This window comes from Nematolebias whitei, chromosome 3, assembly GCF_014905685.2.
Source record: "Nematolebias whitei isolate Nwh7 chromosome 3, NemWhi1, whole genome shotgun sequence".
Taxonomy (NCBI): Eukaryota; Metazoa; Chordata; class Actinopteri; order Cyprinodontiformes; family Rivulidae; genus Nematolebias; species Nematolebias whitei.
Genome location: NC_056500.1, coordinates 6,561,937 through 6,581,062, shown reverse-complemented (window position 1 = coordinate 6,581,062; position 19,126 = coordinate 6,561,937). Strand labels below are relative to the sequence as shown.

Sequence of the window (19,126 nt, the reverse complement as noted above, 5' to 3'; positions counted from 1 at the left end):
AAGGGTTTGTAGATCCTTCTATATTATAAATATGCAATAACTCATCCAGCAGGCAAAATAATAGTCCTAATGGTTGATGGAGTTAAATTTACCTTTGAATTATATGTTAGTCACTTGATTTAATGATGTACATTTATATCACATCCAGCTGTTTTATTTAGTGCTAGCTTAAGGCAAACCCATCTCAAGATTTTATGCAAAATAGTTTTTAGGATAATTTGAACCTAGAAAGCTGTCAGACACAAGTAGCTCAAACATAACATTATTTTCCTTAAAACTAAATAAAAAGGGTGATGTGACAACAAACTTACAGAAGTGTTGAGGACAGACATGAAGTGACACATAAAGTGCCTTTTTCTTTCCTTCTTGTTTAACAATTTTGCAGTTCTAGGGAGGTAGAATTATTATTTTTATTTATTTATTTTTTCCTCTCTGAAATCTTGCCTAGTACAATATTTGAAACCAAGAACACTTTCAAGAACGTGGGCTATTATTTTATTGTAGCCTTTTTCTAAGTCGGGTCAGCTACCCAGAAGAGTTGAAAGGTTTTTTGCATCTTTCCACTGCCAGAAAAGTAAAAAATAAACTGTTTATTACCAGTTATATTTGAATAGTGCTAATCAACATATCAAGTAGCAGCATTTGGTCTGCGTTTGGTAGATTAAGATGGTCGGCGTGCTACAAGGCCAGGCTGAATATCAATTGACCACATATGAAGCCTTCTCTATCTCAAAGACTCCCTGAAAGCAGCACGGCTCCATCCATGATCACAGCGTGCCTCAAAAACCAACCCAAGATGACAAAAGATTGAGCTGTTATTTAAAATCAGTAGAAAAGTACTTTTTTTTTTTTCCTCCTCAATGGTGCAAACCAATTCTCTGAACTGGAAATGGAAACAGCATGAGATTATTCTTTTAAAGAGGTGGCGCACAAGATCCACTTAGAGGTCATGCATACAACAAATTTTACGCCCGGCAAGGAGCAGTTTGGAACCCTGAGTTTATTATGAGGTGTGAGCTGTTTCCTGACCTCTTCACAAGTACAGCGTCTCTGTTTAAGGAGAAACTGCAGCTTTTTATTTTATTTTATTTTTTTTAAGAATGATATACCATTATGAGTCCCTGCATGACTGTAATAAAAAAAAAAAAAAAAAGGTGCATAACAGTTCCATGATCCCTGTCACTTCATGGAATGAGTTTACTAATGAAAACTGTCTTGTGTGTCTTTTAATCTCTCTTAAATAAGCCTACACACAGCATTCATGCCATTTACGCAGTATTTCCTCAATCTGAGCATATGTTTCTTTGATATTGCAGGGAATTTGGCCGATGGAAGGTGAACAGCTTGGCCCTGGAGAGACAAGAAAACAATGGCTTTTCCTTGCCGCTGGACCCAGAGTTCCTCCAGACCATTAGGCAACTGGGCAGGAGGCCCAGTGTTAGCGCCATCACTGACAACATTATCAGGAAATACGGAACCCACTTCCTGCTTTCTGCGACGCTAGGAGGTAAATGAAACTACATGGGCTGTGGTTCTCCTTGCTGTTATTGACCTCCCTTAACACTGGGGAGAAGCAGTGTTAAAAGGTGAGGTGTGAGATTTTATTTGGCCAAAACTCAAATCAACTGATGTTTTTCAGACGAAAAAAAAAAAAATCATTTTGTGACAGAAACTTTACCAGTATTTTAACCAGTATATTCATATTGCTAATTATTTAAGGTATCCATTGCAAGGCATAAAATCAGTGCCTAATTTGATCTGGATCCTGCCGGAACAAACACTGGGAACTCTCTTGTTTTGCCAGGGTGTGTTCTGGTAACTGTTTGCTTGGATCCAGTAATGCTCATGCTTACTAATAATAAAGTTAAGAACAAATTTGACTGCCTTGAACAATTAAAAGTTATATTGGATATGTAAACTGAAAATGATTAAAAGACAATACTTTTAAACACAGTCACTTGCGAGCTACTTAATATCACGTACCAGCTGCTTCTATAAGTACTGTATGCATTTCTACCCTTTCTGCATCTACCCTTAAAAAAAAAAAAAATCAAATCTGCTCCTGAAAGAGTAGTGGGGGTGAGTGCCGAGCTAACCAGGCAGTCGTACGCAAGCAGGAGCTGCCATGAACAGACGGAGAAGGCGCCTGGTGGTTTCACATGTGGATTTGGACAGTGAATTCAGTGGAGAATTCAGTATCGGAACCATCGAGGGGGGGGTAGGACGCTTGATAGAAGCAGAGTGTTCATAAATGTAGGTAAACATAGATGTTTAATCTGTTAAAATGTAGGAAATCCCATCTACTTTATTCAAAATTATCTGGGGTAGACCCCCCCCCCCCTCCACCACCACCAGCCTGCCCACTATTTGCATCCTGGCATCAGTCGGTTTACAAATGATATGATATGGACTCCTCATCATATTTTAACGAGGTCCAATCTTTTGTTCAACGGTGCGATGGCCACCACCTTGTTATTAATGCCAAGAAAACAGAGGAGATGCTGATTGACCCCAGGTCTCTAAGTGACAAGCTCCTGCTTTTTATTCATGACCAGAAAATAAAGCAGGTCTGTTCTTACAGATACGGATCTGGCTGTTCACCTAAAACAATCTGTTCAAGTGGGAAATGCATGTTAATATGTTGTGCACTCAACTACAGCAGAGATTGTATTTTTATTTATGTATATATTTATTTTTTTTATGAAGACTCCAAATCTTTGGGGTTAACCTGAAGATTATGGTTTTATTCTATCAGGTCGTAATGGAAATACTCATCAGGTTTGGACGGTCAGCGTGGTATGGTAATCTATGTGCTCAACTTAAATCTAAACTTAGTTACGTGGTACAAACTGCAATGAAGGTGATAGGAAGGACTGATCACCCCTCCCTGCAGTCTGTCTATGATGAGTCTGTCCTCAGACTTGCTCGGAGCGTGCTGTCTCACCCCGCTCACATCCTCAACTCACAATACGAACTGTTACCATCTGGGAAACAGTTTAAAATCTCAGCTTGTAGATTTAACAGATTTAAAAAAATAATAATTTGGCCCTACATCAGATTGATAAATAAAGTAGGCATATATATATATATATTTTTTTTTTTTTTTTTTTGGTTATACACTGATGCTCTGGTTTCATTGTTGTGTTGTTTACTTGTTGGAATGTATGTGGGCATGTACTACATGTGTTTTTATTAATATGTGTTTTATATTGTTGTATTTTATTGTGGGGTTCACATGATTTTATTTGTGGAAGAAGCTTTGATAGCGCACAATGTCCAAGACCAATTTCCCCATGGGGACAATAAAGTTTTCATCTATCTATCTATATAAATTAAGCCCTGTATAAAATCAAACATTAAAAAAAAAAAAAAGATCATCCTGAACTGCAGCACATAGTGAAGTTTCACTATTTTATAAATACAATATACTGGATTAATTATGAAATGCTGGTCCACACTCACTGCGCTCTGTGCAATGTAGCAAAGTGCATACAACACAACATGCAAACAGTTTGTTGTGTTTTAGTTTCTCTGCAAGAACACCAGTTTCCACATAAGGGATCTCCATAGGAAGTAATCTGTAAGATTTATTTGTATCCAGCTAAACACATGGGAAGAGCTCACTGTACATCGCGTCCATAGAACTAAACCTTGCACTAAATGTTAGCTCAGCTGTGAACACAAAGTTGTGTGTGGTTTTTAAGCTCATATTCTCTTACTCAACATGCAGTTTCTGTCTTTGAAGTGTTTAGACCAAAATGCCAGTGGATCCTTTCCAGAACAATAGACAGAAGCTAGCTGTACTGAGTAGTGTATTGTGCAGCAAAGCTTCCAGTGATATCTTGTGCAGAATCATCCTCCCCTCTGCTCCTCTGCGGGCTCCTTTCATCTTTTGCATTTGCGCATAAACTCTTAAAAATAAGAACACCAACAGTATTTAAATAAAGTAGACTATCGTGTACATGATCGGCTTCAAACAAAAAGAGAAAAATGCAGCTCCACCATGTAAAACAATGCACAGTATTATACACACAGCTTGTTTTACTGAGTCCCTGAGGAAAACTTGGCAACAAGCATGGTGAGTTCTTGCAAACAATATATGCTGATTTTACATTATTTGATTTTATAAACATTTATCAAATTATTGTTTAATGAAGTTACAGTTGTGTCTCACATGTTACACATTGAAATTGAACATGTGATCAGTTCATCTGTGTTCATCATTAGTCACATCATGCACTTAAGGATGAAATCTATTTGTGCAAACTGTAAATATGTATAATCAATGTTAACTACACATGTCCCCTAGTCTTAAAGTAATTTAGCCCCTTTGTCTATCTGTGCACCTTAAAGAGATCTAAAAATAGCATAAGAATAATGTTGTGGATAATTTAATAACATATATGTTTGCCCTGAATAAATCATTGTAATGAGGCTCTTAACATCAGGTGGTTGAAGGGTATGGAATGTGTTTTTATCAATCCTTTATTAGTAACAATCAGTTTCACAATTAGTCATACTTTGTTTTACAGGGCTCTGTATTCAAAATCGGATTTGTTTTCGCTGCAATTATAAACTCATAAACTAATTTAATCAGAAATTGGATATGATTGTCCCTGATTAATTTACAACCAAACATAAGTGTTCTTCTCCAAGCAGGTGCACCTTGATGGTGAATTATATATATACATACATTGTGTTGTTCTTGTCTTTATATAGAAGCTAAATATGATTTTAACTTGGGTTGACTCCAAACCTTAATAAGTTGGAGATATACTGTATATCCACTGATTATTTTAGGAGAGTTTCAACGTTCAATCAATCAAATCAGTCCAGTGACGTATACAATACTTTGCTAACAGTCAGATAAACACGAACACAAACATAATCATTAGCATTACCACTGATTGGACATTACTGTGGTGCATCGGCGTTGCATCAATTATATGTGAGGGGGATGTGCCCCCTTTGTGAACTCATCCATTCCACTTGATTAATAGGAGAATACTCAAAGCACTAAAAGTCCACTCCAGGTTTTCCTGGTTACCTACAATTCTCCCAACAGCAGCAGTGTTTCTCCTCTGCGTCTCCTCTGTGTCTCCTCTGTGTCTCCTCTGCGTCTCCTGCCTTGACAGGACGCTCACAGGGGGTGGAGGTGGAGACACCTTTGTGTTACTCGCTAGCTTAGTGAGCTTAGTGTGAGCAGTTGATGACAGGGCTGGTTAGGATCATGGTTAGGATGCTTGAGAGAAGTGGAACGCTACGTCTGTAACATGTTAATTTAGTGCTAAGCTAAGTGTGTGACGCTGTAAGACAATGTGTGTTAAGGTGCATTAACATTTACATTTATTTGAAACTCAACACCTTATTGTCCTCAATCTTCGTGAGAAACATCCTTTAGTTGAATAGTGTTGAACACAAGTAAAAAAGTCCTAGTGGGACTGTTTTTTATTTTTATTTGTTTTATTTACTTTCTCTATAAACACACATAATGTCGATCTCTGACAGTGTGTGTTAAAGTGCATTCAAATTGAAATGTCTTTAAAACCAAACAGCTGAATTTACACACACTTGGTGAGAAACATGCTTTAAATCTGTGGAATTAAATTAAATAAATTGAGGTGAAATGTTGCTTTCTTGCACACTGGCGGTTTGTGTGCAGAGGACTTAGGTCATGCAGCTTATAGTTTTAGTCGTGACTACACCACTTGTTCACAGCCACTGGCATGGTCTAAAGAGAGATTAGTTAACAAGTTATGTGCAACCGAAACATTGAAATTGTGACTTCCATGTTTAAAGTTTAGAGTATGGAGATATTATGCACAGCATCCCACAGTTCTGACTGTGTCGGGATTAATGACAGTCCAATTGATTTACAGTTTCTACACACTGGAGGGCTTTTTGGAACATAAAAGTCCAATTTACTGGATGATCTAATATAAGAAACATCTAAAAATACTGTTTTCTCTTAGTTTAACGTTTCATAACTTTTTGCTAATCATTGTTTGGTTTTTGAACACTCCTGCATGGCACTACAGCATGTTATGTTTTACTATTTCATATTTTTTTTAGACTTTTACTAAAGTAGCTGGTATGACACAGCATACGCTGCTTTGACAAAACAGCAGCTCCTGACACGGACAGCAGAAACACATTGAGTGTTTTAAATCCTGCATTTCAGATCCATAACTGCAAGCCCACAGTCATCTCCACCGGCTTTGTTACTTATTTCCTGGAACACTGCCGACATCCGTAGATCAGTGGAACAGCGTGAAACTATTGGCTTCGATGTGCACTTGTGCCTTGACTTGACAAAAAGGATAACTCGGTCCATACAAAAACAAATCATCAGACCAAGTGCAAAACGCCACAGGGGGGCTTTGAGAGAGGGAGAGGAAGTTGTGTCATGCGAGTGCTCAAATTGATTCAAAGGTGCTTCAAAGGCTCGTCTTTTTTTTTATTTTATTTTTTTACCAAAATAAAAACATCTTGAAGTTAAAAAAACATCTGAATAACATTTTAATTTTTATAACTAAAATATCACATTTACATAGCAAATGCAAATTGGTAAAAATGTGACAAAACATCAAAAGGGAACACAGCCATCATCTGCAATAGAATGTGTAAAAGACAAAAAAAAAAGATTGTTGCTGTAGTAAAATGGTTAAATTTGATATTGACAGATGTTCAGCTGTAGAAATGTTAACCTTTATCTATTCCCAGAGGTCTACCGTGTCTGCAAATTAAAACCATTCTATCCGTAAAAACTTTTTTTTTTTCCATTAGAAAATATTCTTCAATTGATCTTTCACTGGTTCACACAACCTGTCAATACACTGTCCTGTGAACACTTCTGCTCATTTTTATTAGAGCACTGCTTCTATCAAGCATCTCATTCCATGCAAGCGGCTGATGTTTCATCAATCGTGTGTATAGTTTAAAATGTAAATCTAGTTTCCAAGAGGCATTTTTCTTTTCATGCTAAGAGCTATTTTCTAAGAGAGAGCAAGAACAGTTAGACGCACTTCGGTGAGAATGATATTGAGTCATAACTATTAGACCTATGTGTCATTGTGTGTGTGCTTTCATAGGGGAAGAGTCGTTAATGATCTTTGTGGACAAGCGGAAGCTGAGTCGGACATCTGAAGTAAGTGACTCCAATGGCACAGCTGTGACGCTGGAAGCTCTGCACCAGCTGGCAGCCTCCTACTTCATCGACAGGGAAAGCACCTTGCACAAGCTGCACCACATCCAGATTGCATCTACTGCCATTAAGGTAAAATAATAAATAAATAAGCCTGTTATTAATTGAAATAACTGTATATATTGGATGTTGTTTTCTTACAACCACTGTTTGATGTTTTTGCTCATGATTACTGGCATTTTTTATTTTTATTTTTATCATTGTATGAAGTGCTTTTTTTGGTGGATAAATTTAAAGATTTAATTTCCAACACACTACCTGGATTAACTCCTGCAATGTAAGGAGATATGGAATGCATTGATAATGAGGATGTATACTTTGGACAACATCCCTGCACACAACGTTTGTGCTCATTTTTACATGTGCAGTTGTTTTGATTAAATAAATACATACTTTTTCCCTGTGGAAATATAAAGAAGCACATTACGGCACAATTACAACTGAATCATACTGGTTTACTGATGTTCAACCACTCCATTACTTTTTATTCATAAAAAAACACAACAACTAAACAGATTATCTCTGTTTCATCATTTCAGCTTCCTGATTAATGAACTATGACTCATTGACTCTGACTATAACATCTGTTTCAGCGCTCATGTTTGTGAGATTGTCATTTCAATGGTTCTCCCTCCCATGGGGACAGGAATTAGAACAAATTAAGGAAACCGCATTCTGCAGTGGTTAGTATTTTCCAAGTACTTTTCACTTGCGAACAGTTACTCTATGCAATTTAAAACGCATAAAAAAAGCCCCAGTTTGGCAACTTTGGCCTGCTTGAAGTGTTGAATACACTTATTAAAACATACATTTAAGTACTTGGTTAGAAAAAATGACACACGTTTAAAAGCTATAAGTTACACGTAGACTAATAAACTGAAGGTACTTTCTTACTATCTTATAATTAATGAACCGTTAATAGTGTATGCACTTTATGACCTTCTCCAGTGTCCTACCTAGATAAAAAAAAAAAAAAAAAAAATCTGAGATAGCTTCAGTGAAGCCACCACTTCATCTCAGAATAAATGTACCTCACTAAGCTGTTGAGGAAAGTGTACTATTGTAGGAGTCACTAAGTATCGTTAAATCACAAGATTGATCTCTTGGTTAAGACTCGTTTCAAGACAATTAAATCTACACTTTCATTCCACTCAGTTCAAAAATACTTTATTAATCCCAGAGGGAAATTAAATGTTGTAGCTCATCATCCTGGTTTCAATAGAGTTGTTCTAGATGCTGATGGCTGAGGGCAGGAATGATCTCCTGTAGCGGTCCGTCTTACAGCAGATCTGAAGAAGCCTCTGACTGAAGACACTCTGTTGTTGTATGACGGTCTGATGAAGAGGGTTGTCTATAATGTTCTTCATTTTATGAAGAATCCTTCTTTGTACAATCATCTCCAAAGGTTCTAGAGGAGTCCTCAGAACTGAGCCAGCCTTCTTTATGAGCATGTTGATCTTTTTGAAGTCACTTGCTCTGGTGCTGCTCCCCCAGCAGATGATGGCAGAAGAGATAGTGCTCTCTGCAACAGACTTATAGAAGATATGCAGCATCTTGCTGCAAACATTGAAGGACTTCAGCTTCCTCAAGAAGTACAGTCTGCTCTGTCCCTTCTTATAGACGGCTTCACTGTTGCATCTCCAGTCCAGTCTGTTGTCCAGGTGAACTCCAAGGTATTTATACTTCTCCACCACCTTAACTTCTTCTCCCATGATGGAAATAAGGTTGGACCTGTTCCTGTTTCTCCAGAAATCTACAATCATCTATTTTGTTTTGTTCACGTTCAAGCTGAGATGACTGTTTCCACACCATGCTACAAAGTGGTCCACCAGTTCCCTGTACTCAGCTTCTTGTCCATCTCTGATACACCCGACCACTGCAGAGTCATCTGAATATTTCTGCAGATGACAGGAGTCTGTTTTGTACTGGAAATCTGAGGTGTACCGAGTGAAAAGGAATGGTGCGAGTACAGTCCCCTGTGGTGCTCCTGAGCTACTGAGCACCTGGTCAGACACACAACCCTTCAGTCTCACAAGCTGTGGTCTGCTTGATCCAGGTGATTTTGAGGTCTCCACTTGAGTCTTCTGGAGTTTCTTACAAAACAAATCAGGCTTTAATTTGAAGTATCACGTTTTGTAAAAAAATAGTTAAATTGTTTAAATGTATTTAATTAGTAATTGTTTATACATATACATATATAAACCCTGGCGAACTAACTTAAATTAGTAACGTGGACATTTTTCACTCCACTTGTCATCATTTAATTAACGCATTTAGATATTTCCTCTTCGATTATCCCTTTATATATTGTTTTCTTCAATAGATTTCACATTCTCTATTTTTCTAGTCTCTTTATTTCCAATTCGCTTTGTTATTTCTTAATAGCTTTTCCTTTTTGTTCATGAACTGCTTTCTTTTCTCGTATTTTCTTCCACCTGGTCTTCAGTCATTTTTAACCTGTGCCTGATTAGAGACCATGGGGGGGCTTAAGTCTCATTCTGTTTCTATAAAGCAATTTTTGTCGGACATTAGGGCAAGTAGCCACTCTACCACTGGAATATCATTAATTCTCACCATAATAATAGAACCCCCCCCCCCCCAAAAAAAAATAAAAAATAAAAATAAAAATGGCACTGAAAATGCTTATTTCTTTTCTTCTAAGATGAAGACCTGATTAAACTTACATTTCTAAAATGTCAGTCAGATTTTTATTTTTAATAAAATTAAACATTAGATTTTATAGTAGAAAATGCAAGTATTAAACAAGGTTTGTGTAGTTGATAGGTTTTATTTATCCTTTAGCTAACATGTACAAAGTATATGTGAACTCTGATACGTTAATGAGATATTTTAGTCAACATGCCCAATGAGCTTGAACACATTCAACCAAGAGAATACGTGAAGCTGCAGTATCACTTTTAGTTTTTTTTTTTTTTTTTTTCATGTATGGAGCAGCATATTGTTCATATCGAGATGAGTTTATGATGTAAATTTCACCCGGCATCTTCTACTGTCTGATAACTTTATAGTGAGTTCATTCATCACAGTGTCAGCTGTTATTAGGCCAGATGAATTAAAAAAAGCTGAGTTTGTATTCCACGCTGAAATCATAGAGGTTTTCTCAGGAAGCGGTTTCCTCACATGGTTTATTGTGTTTACACTCGCTTGTGGTAAACAACAGATTAACGTCACAGAGTGAATATATTAAAGTAAATCTAAAACACCAGTTCAAGACACAGTCAGCTCCCTCGGCTTCCTTGTTCTGAACCCAGTCTGCTACTGCAAAGATAGTTTTCAGACTGAATGCACAACAGAAACAAGCTCTGACCAGCCTGACAGAACTACATTCATTGTCTTGAATCCACTGCAGAAATGTGGTGAGGAATAAACTGCTGATTCACACTAAAGGACTTTTTTTTTTTTTTTTTGGCTTCTCAAGATGTGCCATGCTAAAAGAATAGTGTAACACAATCTGATTGTATTGAGAGAAATTGAATTTCCTGTGAAAATGAAGTGTGGATGCTTATTGCTGGAGAATTTAGTGAAAAACAGCTGAAATTAGCTACAAACAAAACAACAAAATCGGGTCAAAGCAGATGGCCGCTTGTCCTGAGCCTGGTTCTGCTGGAGGTTTCTTCCTTTTAAAAGGGAGTTTTTTCTTTCCACTGTTGCCACTGTGCTTGCTCAGGATGGGAGACTGCGACAAAGCCAAGATTCAACTTGTCTGCTGGATTCCTTAGATAGAGAACTTTACTAAGTGGCTTTTATGTGAATGTTCCTGTAAAGTGCCCTGAGACAACTTTGTTGTGATTTGGTGCTATATAAATACACTGATTTGAATTTAATTGAATTCAAATATAGCTGAAATGGAAGAACAAGCCTAAGTTAGCAGAAGAAAGCTGAAAGAGCACATTAGCAGTATGAGGCTTAAATAAGCAGAAAATAGCAGAAAATATATTTTTTGCTAAAAAAGATGAAATCATTTAAAATATTAATAATAAAAAATAAAATATTAAATGTAGCTGAAAAGGAGGAAATAAGCTTAAAGTATCAAAAGGATGTGAAAGGCGTTGAAATGAGCAAAAAAACATAAATAAATAAATAGTGGAATTAGATGGAAAACAGCTAAAAATAAATAAATAAATAAAATAAATGTTTGAAAAGAAGAAAGCAGAAAAAGCAGAAAGACATTGAAATTACAAGGAAGTAGAAAGAGCATGTTTTTGCTGAATTAGGCTAAAAAAATGAAATGAGTGCAAAAAATGTGAAATTAGCTGAAAAAGCTTAAATTAACATAAAATAGCTAAATAAGAGCTGAAATAGTAAGAAAAAGCTAAAACTTGCAAATATAAGCTGAAAGGAGCATAGCAAGCTCAAATTAGTAAAAAATAAAAAAATTAAGTTAGAAGCACAAAACTGTTGTAGTTAGCAGAAATAACCTGAAAGGAGCACAAAACAGCTACCCCCCCCCCCCCCCCCCGATGAAATTAGCTGAAAAAAATGTTAGTTTGCACAACAAAACTGAAAGAAGCTGAACCAGAATAGAATGTGAAAGGAGCAGTAAAAGGTCGTACACAGCTCTAAAGATTAAAAATGGTGGGTCCCAACAATGCTCCTTGAGGAACACCATCCTGCATAGTTTAGTTGCTTCTCTGCTCCGTCACATCTGAGTTGAATGAACGGGTGATTAACAGGCTTCTGCAGAATTTGAGGAAGTAATTAAATCACTGAATCAGGTGTGTTGGAGCAGAGAAACAAGTAAAACATGCAGGATGGTGTCCCTCAGGGAGCAGGGTTGGGAACCGCAGATTTCAAGGATGTAAAATAAGATCAGTTCATTGACTATGAGAAAAGAAAATGGCAGAAAAGGCTAAATATTTCAAAAAAAGCTAAAGTTGTGCCAATATAGCCAAGCAGAATTGTCATGTAAGAATTGAACATTTCACTTTATGATTTGTTGAAATAGCTTAAAAACTGTGGTACTAGAATCGCGTCGAAAAACGAACGGAAGTAAAATGGATGACAGTTGTGTGAACGCTTCTTAAACATTCACACAATTCAAATGTTATTCATCTAAACTGGTAATCCAGGGAGCCTTTCAGTACAACAATGAGCCACTAAGAAGAAGCTAAAGTGAGACCTGAGACTATTATTAGTTTTATTTTATTTTAGTTTGACCATGGAAACCATAGTCAGCATAAAAGCAACACAGAAATCAATTATAACATAAAATAAAAACGTTGAACAATCATTTTGTGTTGCAGTCGTGTGATTTTCATCAGTGAAGACTGCTGCTTCAGTTTCTTCTCACACAAACCAAAGTGTCACAGAGTTGTGTAGATGTTCTGCCGTACTGCGTGTGAGTCAGGTCAACTTTGCACCTGCAGCGTGTTGACGTGTGTTACATGTAAATCGCTGAAGGGTTGTATATACATGTGTTTATTCGCACTGCTTACTGTGTCGGGTCACTGCTGAGTGCATGTGCTGCCTGTAACTTAACATGACACTACTTTTCAAAGTGCCCCTAATACAGAATGTCATATAATCCATGGTTGATAATTGAAAACTGATTAAAATGCTGTTGAAATAGCTGAAATAAGAAAACCCATCATAACAGCTAATCATTTATTCAACCGTCTGTAACACATTTTCTCCTCATAAAAAGACTGTGAATATAAATATTAGAATTCCATTTTGTTTTCTAGAAATATTAAGTTTTTTTTTTTAATCTCTTGACTCATGAAGCTGCAGGTTTTTGAGTTGCAGTTGAGACACAGATAGCATGAAGTCCATTCTGCTAATGTCCAAGTATAAATGAAAGGCCCAGCATTTGTTGAAGGAATGCAAATCATCCATCACCTTTCATGTCAGAGTTATAGACCAAGACCATCTTTTGTTGAGAAGTTACATAAATGTATCTATTTTGGTAATATATTGAAAATAATAATGCATTAAATATGATGCAAACGTGCCAAATGTCACACAGAGTGTTTGTTGAATGTCTCTGCATATTCGACTGTTATAGCTTCTTCTGTGTGAACTAATGTTGACTAGCTGTTTTCACAACCTGTTTTAGATGCATATCCAGCAAACGGTTCTTCAAATTGTATCCAACGATTCAAGAGATATTTTAAGTTTAACTCCAGCAGTTATTGATAAATAACAACAATGTTGTACAATGATGAGTATGTTCTGTATGTTTTGTGAATGACTCACTTACAATCAAAACAAATCTTAATATATTGTGTAAAATGAACTGCATTAGAACTACAGAAACTCTTTAGAAATGTTTTGAACAACAGTCATGAACAATTTATTTGTGCTTAGGATGTGTTTGAGATCAGATATCGGGTAAATATTAAAAAAAAAAAAAAAAAAAAAGACTGTAGCAGCCATCCAAAATGTTCATCAGTTGTTGATATAATATACTGTATATAAGAATGTATTTCTGCATTTTTAATTAAAGTGTATCCAGATGCTTATGCAATATTTTGGTAACACATAAGCATAAGAGCAAAAGCATTGACTCTTTTCTTTATCCTCTTTGCCTTTTGAACATAATGATATTTATATGTTGCACATATAATACATAGGTCACTGCTCACACAAAGCTGACCTGAGAAAAACCTGCATGTTGGAATGCAAACTCTTTATATGTTGTTTGTCTTTTGATTCTGCAGTTGCCACAAAGCAAACCAAAGGACAGAGCTTTGTGAAAAATGCTAGGAGCTATGTAAGACACAGGAGAAAGGGCAATGCTTTTTAACAGGAATAGGAGCTCCTAAAATTTACAACCATTACCTTTTCCAAACTGATGTGAAGTTTTAGTTACCATGGTGATCTGTCCAGGCTGAAAGAAAGTTGCCTCTGTAGAGCTGAAAGCTCCGGCTTTCACTTCACCTTTCTTTGCTGACGCAACATAAAATAATGGAAAAATGGAAATAGAAGAACCGAGAAACCAACTTAAAGTTTTACATTCAGTTTTTGTTGTGAAATGTAATTTACATGTTCCATTTTTTATTATTTTTTTTAATATATGAATGTGAAACCCAAACCAGCCACGTGATATTTTGTTTTGTCCAATACCTTAAGAGTCTATATACGGTATGTATAGTTGATTTATTTATTTGTTTCTTGTGACTACAACTTAATACACATAAAAGGTGGATTTTTTTTTTTTTTTTTTTTGCATAGATCAAAACTATTATTGTGTTAACACAATTACATAAAGAGTTGGCCCATTTAAATAAAATGACTTTGACTGAATCACATTGAAACCATTTATCTTCTTCTTCTTCCTGCGTTTCTCTCTCCAAAGGTCTCCACAGCGAGTCATCCTCCTCCATCTCTGTCCTCTGCATCCTCTGTCCTCACTCCAACCACCTCCATGTCCTCTCTAACTGCATCCATATATTTCCTCTTTGTCTTTTTCCTGGCAGCTGCATTTCTAGCATCCTTCTACCAATATACCCACTCTCCCTCCTCTGGATATGTCCAAACCATCTCAGTCAGGTCTCTCTAACTTTAAGAAACCATAAAAAGTAATTTTTCAAAAAACAAAAACAAACATTGAAATCAATGCATACTGTTTATTGTGACTCATGCATGCTCCTGCAGTTCCATGACTGATTAGGCATGTATTTGTTATAAAATATCATGACCATGGTCTTATCATGTTGAGGCTGCAGATTGCCCTGATTGACATGAAGAAAAGCATCTGGTGTCGACCAGTTGTCAAATCTTACCTGTGAGTTCCCTGATCCATGCCCCTGCAGAAGAGAACAGCAGACCTAAAAACAAACAAACAAAAAAACACACATAATCAATTATGTGAATCGTTTTTATCATCTGTGGTATCTCGAACACAACAACAAACACTGTCCCATAATCGGTTATATCTTGACATCATTATTTTACTCACAGCTTAGTGGTCATCACTGTTGCCTCAGCAAGACGGTCCAGGGTTCAACCCCTGGTTTGGACCTGGGGTCTTTCTGTGAGGAGTTTTGCATGTTCTCTGTATGTTTGTGTGGGTTTTCTCCAGGCACTCCAATTTAACTCTACAGTCTAAACACATCTGTTTAGCTGCCCTCAGGCCCAATCCTCTCCTGCAAATGAGATATGTGATCTCAAGGGGGTTTATGGGTTATTAAAATAATAAATAAACTTAGGATTTAGTATTCTAAAGTAGCAAAAACAGTTTAACTATGTTATTTTCTCATTTAGGCTTTATCACACTACAGCATTTAGAGAAAAAAAAAGCAAACAATAAAAAATAAATAAATAAACAGTCTTGCAATTTCTGAGCAGCATACCATTTTTCATGGACTTCCCTTAGTGATGCTCTGCTGTCAGAGATAAAACTATTCTTTTAAACTGAACTGGGAAGAGGATGGTCAGCTGATATGGCTGCCACCACTGAACCAAAGTGCTTCTAAAAACCCTTCGGACTGAGATAAATGGCACACACACACACACAAAAAAAAGAGCCTTTATTTGTTTACGAGGCACAATCAGGCGACTGGTGTGAAGTATCTTCAGCAGCAACAATGTCTAATTTCAAGCAGGGGTTCCTGTCTTAGCCCAATGAAGACAGATTGCCAAAACAAAGCAGTCTTTAATAAGAACACTCGGTTCTTGGTTTAAAAAGAGATCACGTGGAAATGGTAGAACTGCCTGGCCACAAAGCCTGCAGATCTAAACACAGCAGCAGTGGGAAATAATCAGACAGGAAAAATGAGAGAGGAGTGCTAAAAAATGGCACCGCCGTTGCACAGTGTGATGAATCAGTCCCTCCATTTTAGCAATTTCCTTTGAGAGCCTCTATCATTTGTCAAAAAATCTGTGGTATGAGTTAAGGTGTTATACGCAACTGAGGAGAAAAGACTAGATGAGGACAGGGACAGGACCTTATTCTGGGGGTTTTATAGTCAAGATCTGAGGACGCAGCAGGTAGAAAATAAAACGCTCTGCTGCGTTGAAAATGAATTAAACTAAAATTTATAGGAGAAAATCAGTGACAGAGACGAGATGTGATAAAGAACAACATCCTTGAGAGCCGTGTGGCGTGACTATTTATTTGTCTGAGTTGAAGTGCAACCGAGGGATCTGATTCCTGAAGCTGTTGAGACACACTTTTAGGAAGCAGGAAATAATTGTAATGACAAAATGAACAAAACTAACTTATAAAAAAAACTGCTCAGTGTTTTCTAGATATTTGTGACATGATAAATACTTTTTCCATCCATTATATTTTACCTGCTTGTTCTGTTTGGGTCACGGGGGTCACTGGTGCCCATATCCAGCAGTCACTGTGCACGAGGCAGGGACACCCTGGGCAGGTCTCCAGGCCATCACAGGGACGTATAGAGACAAACAACCATTCACTCTCGCACTCACACCTAGGGACAATTTAGAGTTACCAATCAGTCTAACAAGCATGTTTTTGATCTGTGGGAGGAAACTGGAGTACCCAGAGAAAACCCATGCATGCACGGAGAGAACATGCAAACTCCACCCAGAAAGGCCCCGGACAGGGATTTGAACTGATGACCTTCTCGCTGAGAGGCAACAGCTTTACCAACTGTGCCACCGTGTCATCCCAGTTAGAGATTAGATGTCATGCTCAAGGACACCTCAACGTGTGGGCATGGCGGGGACTTGAACCTGGAATTTTTTTGCTCCCAAGTTGGCTGCCCCTACCACTGCACCACAGTTACTATAAATAATTCAATTCAAAAGTGCATTTCAAACACGCCTCACTTGTTAGAATATTACAGTGCCTACCTTTAACGAGCTTAACCTGCTGCACATCCTTTCCAGCCTGATCCCTCTTTCTTGTCAATTGGCACAAGTCCTTCTTGCCCTCTTTAGTATAAATAATCCATTTAAATACATTTCCTTTAATATTTCTTTAGGTTTGCAGAATGACATATACATTTTTAATGTTTGTCTTTTTGCTCTGCTTTCATCTGATTTACATTTCATTGCAATGAGTTCCCCGCCATGATGCGTTTCAAATGAAGCAGCATCAGTGTTAGAGTGTAAACAGGTAGAAGATACATCATAGCACAAGTCCCAAAATTGGCATTTATTGTCAATATTTTTAGAGTTAAATTTCTCTTTTTTTTTTTTTTTTTTTTTTTTTTTTTATCTGCAACTTCTCAAAGTAAGTGAAGCCAGGAGAGGAACAACAGATTACAAAAAGTCCGATTTGCTCCCTTGGCACCTCTTCTAGTGACTGGTACTTCCTGTAAAGTAGAATAAGTTTCTGCAAACATAGCAGCACGTACAGAATTAAATTGCCCTTTCTGCCACCGTTTTTTTTCCCCATGCAGTAATTCCATACTGATTTTATTATTTTCTTTTTTTACCTCTTGCTCTTTTACTTGCAAGTTATGCTATTCTGGTTTACGTTGGAGAGCAATCCACTGCAGTAAAGTGGCCTCCATACATGTTCCTCAGATTGTTGCAAATAAAAAGAAACAATAGTCTGGAATGCAATCCCAGATGCAAATGTAGATTCACTCATCTCCTGTGTTAGGGTGATTAAGTGAACAGCAATCGTTGAAGGTACAGCAAATGAGACAATTTTTAGAGGAGAGCAGCTATGATTTCCATGAAATATTAATTTCTTGTTTTCTTCTTCTTCTTTTCCTCCAGCGAGCAGAAAAAAAAGTGTAGCAATTTGAAGGCCATTGTTGCTCAAACATCACAGGCTGGCTAAGTAACAATTTATGCTGTTTTGAGAAATTATTCATACGAGGGATTTGCAGCAGTGATGAATCTTCATCAGTAAAAGGCTTTCATCCAACTGGTCTTATAATAATATTACAGCCTTACGTTGTGAAATAATAAATGTGCCTCAGAGCCATCTATATCAGTCAAACATGTTAACAGGCTAAGTGATGTGTTGCCCTGCCATGGAGCCACACCATTAGGCGATCATTCATCCATTATGATTAGTGCAGAAGAATCAGTGAGATCCATTTGTTTAATAAATACATATTATTACTTTATAACTAATCAATGTTAATAATTCCTTTACTTATCATTTAATCATTTGAAAACCCAAGAGTGCACTCTATTAACTTCTTGAAATGTCTTCTGTAAAATTCACAATATTTTATGCTAAAAGTGAAACATGTTGCATTGCTTTTTTGCAATCAGTTCTCTTTTTTAATATAATAGATTGATGTTGCATCAAACAAACCAACTAAAGTTAAAAGTAGAATGTAGATTTTATTTATTTAATTTTTTTCTGTGAAGCTCTATGATTGGAAAACTGTGCCAAATTAAAGAGCATCAATAACAAAATAAATAAATAGCAGCTGGACTGTGTTCAGTTTGGCTTCATAGCAGAAAATATGAGCAAACAAAGAGCCCTAAATGAGTTGATAATCACTAGGAAAAAATCATAAAACGGAAGACTGTCAGCCACTCCAGGGTTCATAAGAATTACACCTAATTGAATCAATGTTTTGTCCTAAAAGCTCTCTTGATCTTGATCAAGAGCTTGATCAGGCACACTGATGTGAAGAAGGCCTGAGGGCTGAAACAGAATAAAAGTCCAGCTTAACACACTTTAATTCCACTTTGTAGAAAGCTTCGAAAAGCTGTGTTGCCATGGCAATGCAACATGCGACTGCTACCAGCTTGGAAGATCCTGCAAATCCAAAAGGAATGCTTTAGGAGTTCCCATTAGGCTGAATTTGGGTGCAGTCGGATCTTCTATCTATTTAAGATGTACGTACTCTGAAGGCGTAGGACACAGAGGCTACACAGCACTGTTTTGACATCAGATGTTTTATTGATTTATTTTTTAACTTGTCATTGTAGGCACATCTTTAAAATATTTTTTTCCCATGGACCATATTTATATATAACACTCCAGATTGATCCAGTCTCCATTTGGACTAATTC

The 19,126-nt window shown here is 36.9% G+C and overlaps 1 protein-coding gene across 1 annotated transcript in view; it reads left to right on the top strand.

Annotated features, from left to right (window-relative positions):
* The window catches only part of LOC119407653 (BMP/retinoic acid-inducible neural-specific protein 3-like), a 54,664-nt gene that overhangs the window by 17,848 nt on the left and 17,690 nt on the right, over nucleotides 1-19,126 (top strand). The window contains exons 3-4 of the mRNA XM_037674474.1: nucleotides 1,317-1,507; nucleotides 7,092-7,276. Coding sequence (XP_037530402.1) covers nucleotides 1,317-1,507; nucleotides 7,092-7,276 — 376 coding nt within the window. The remainder of the gene's footprint in view (nucleotides 1-1,316; nucleotides 1,508-7,091; nucleotides 7,277-19,126) is intronic.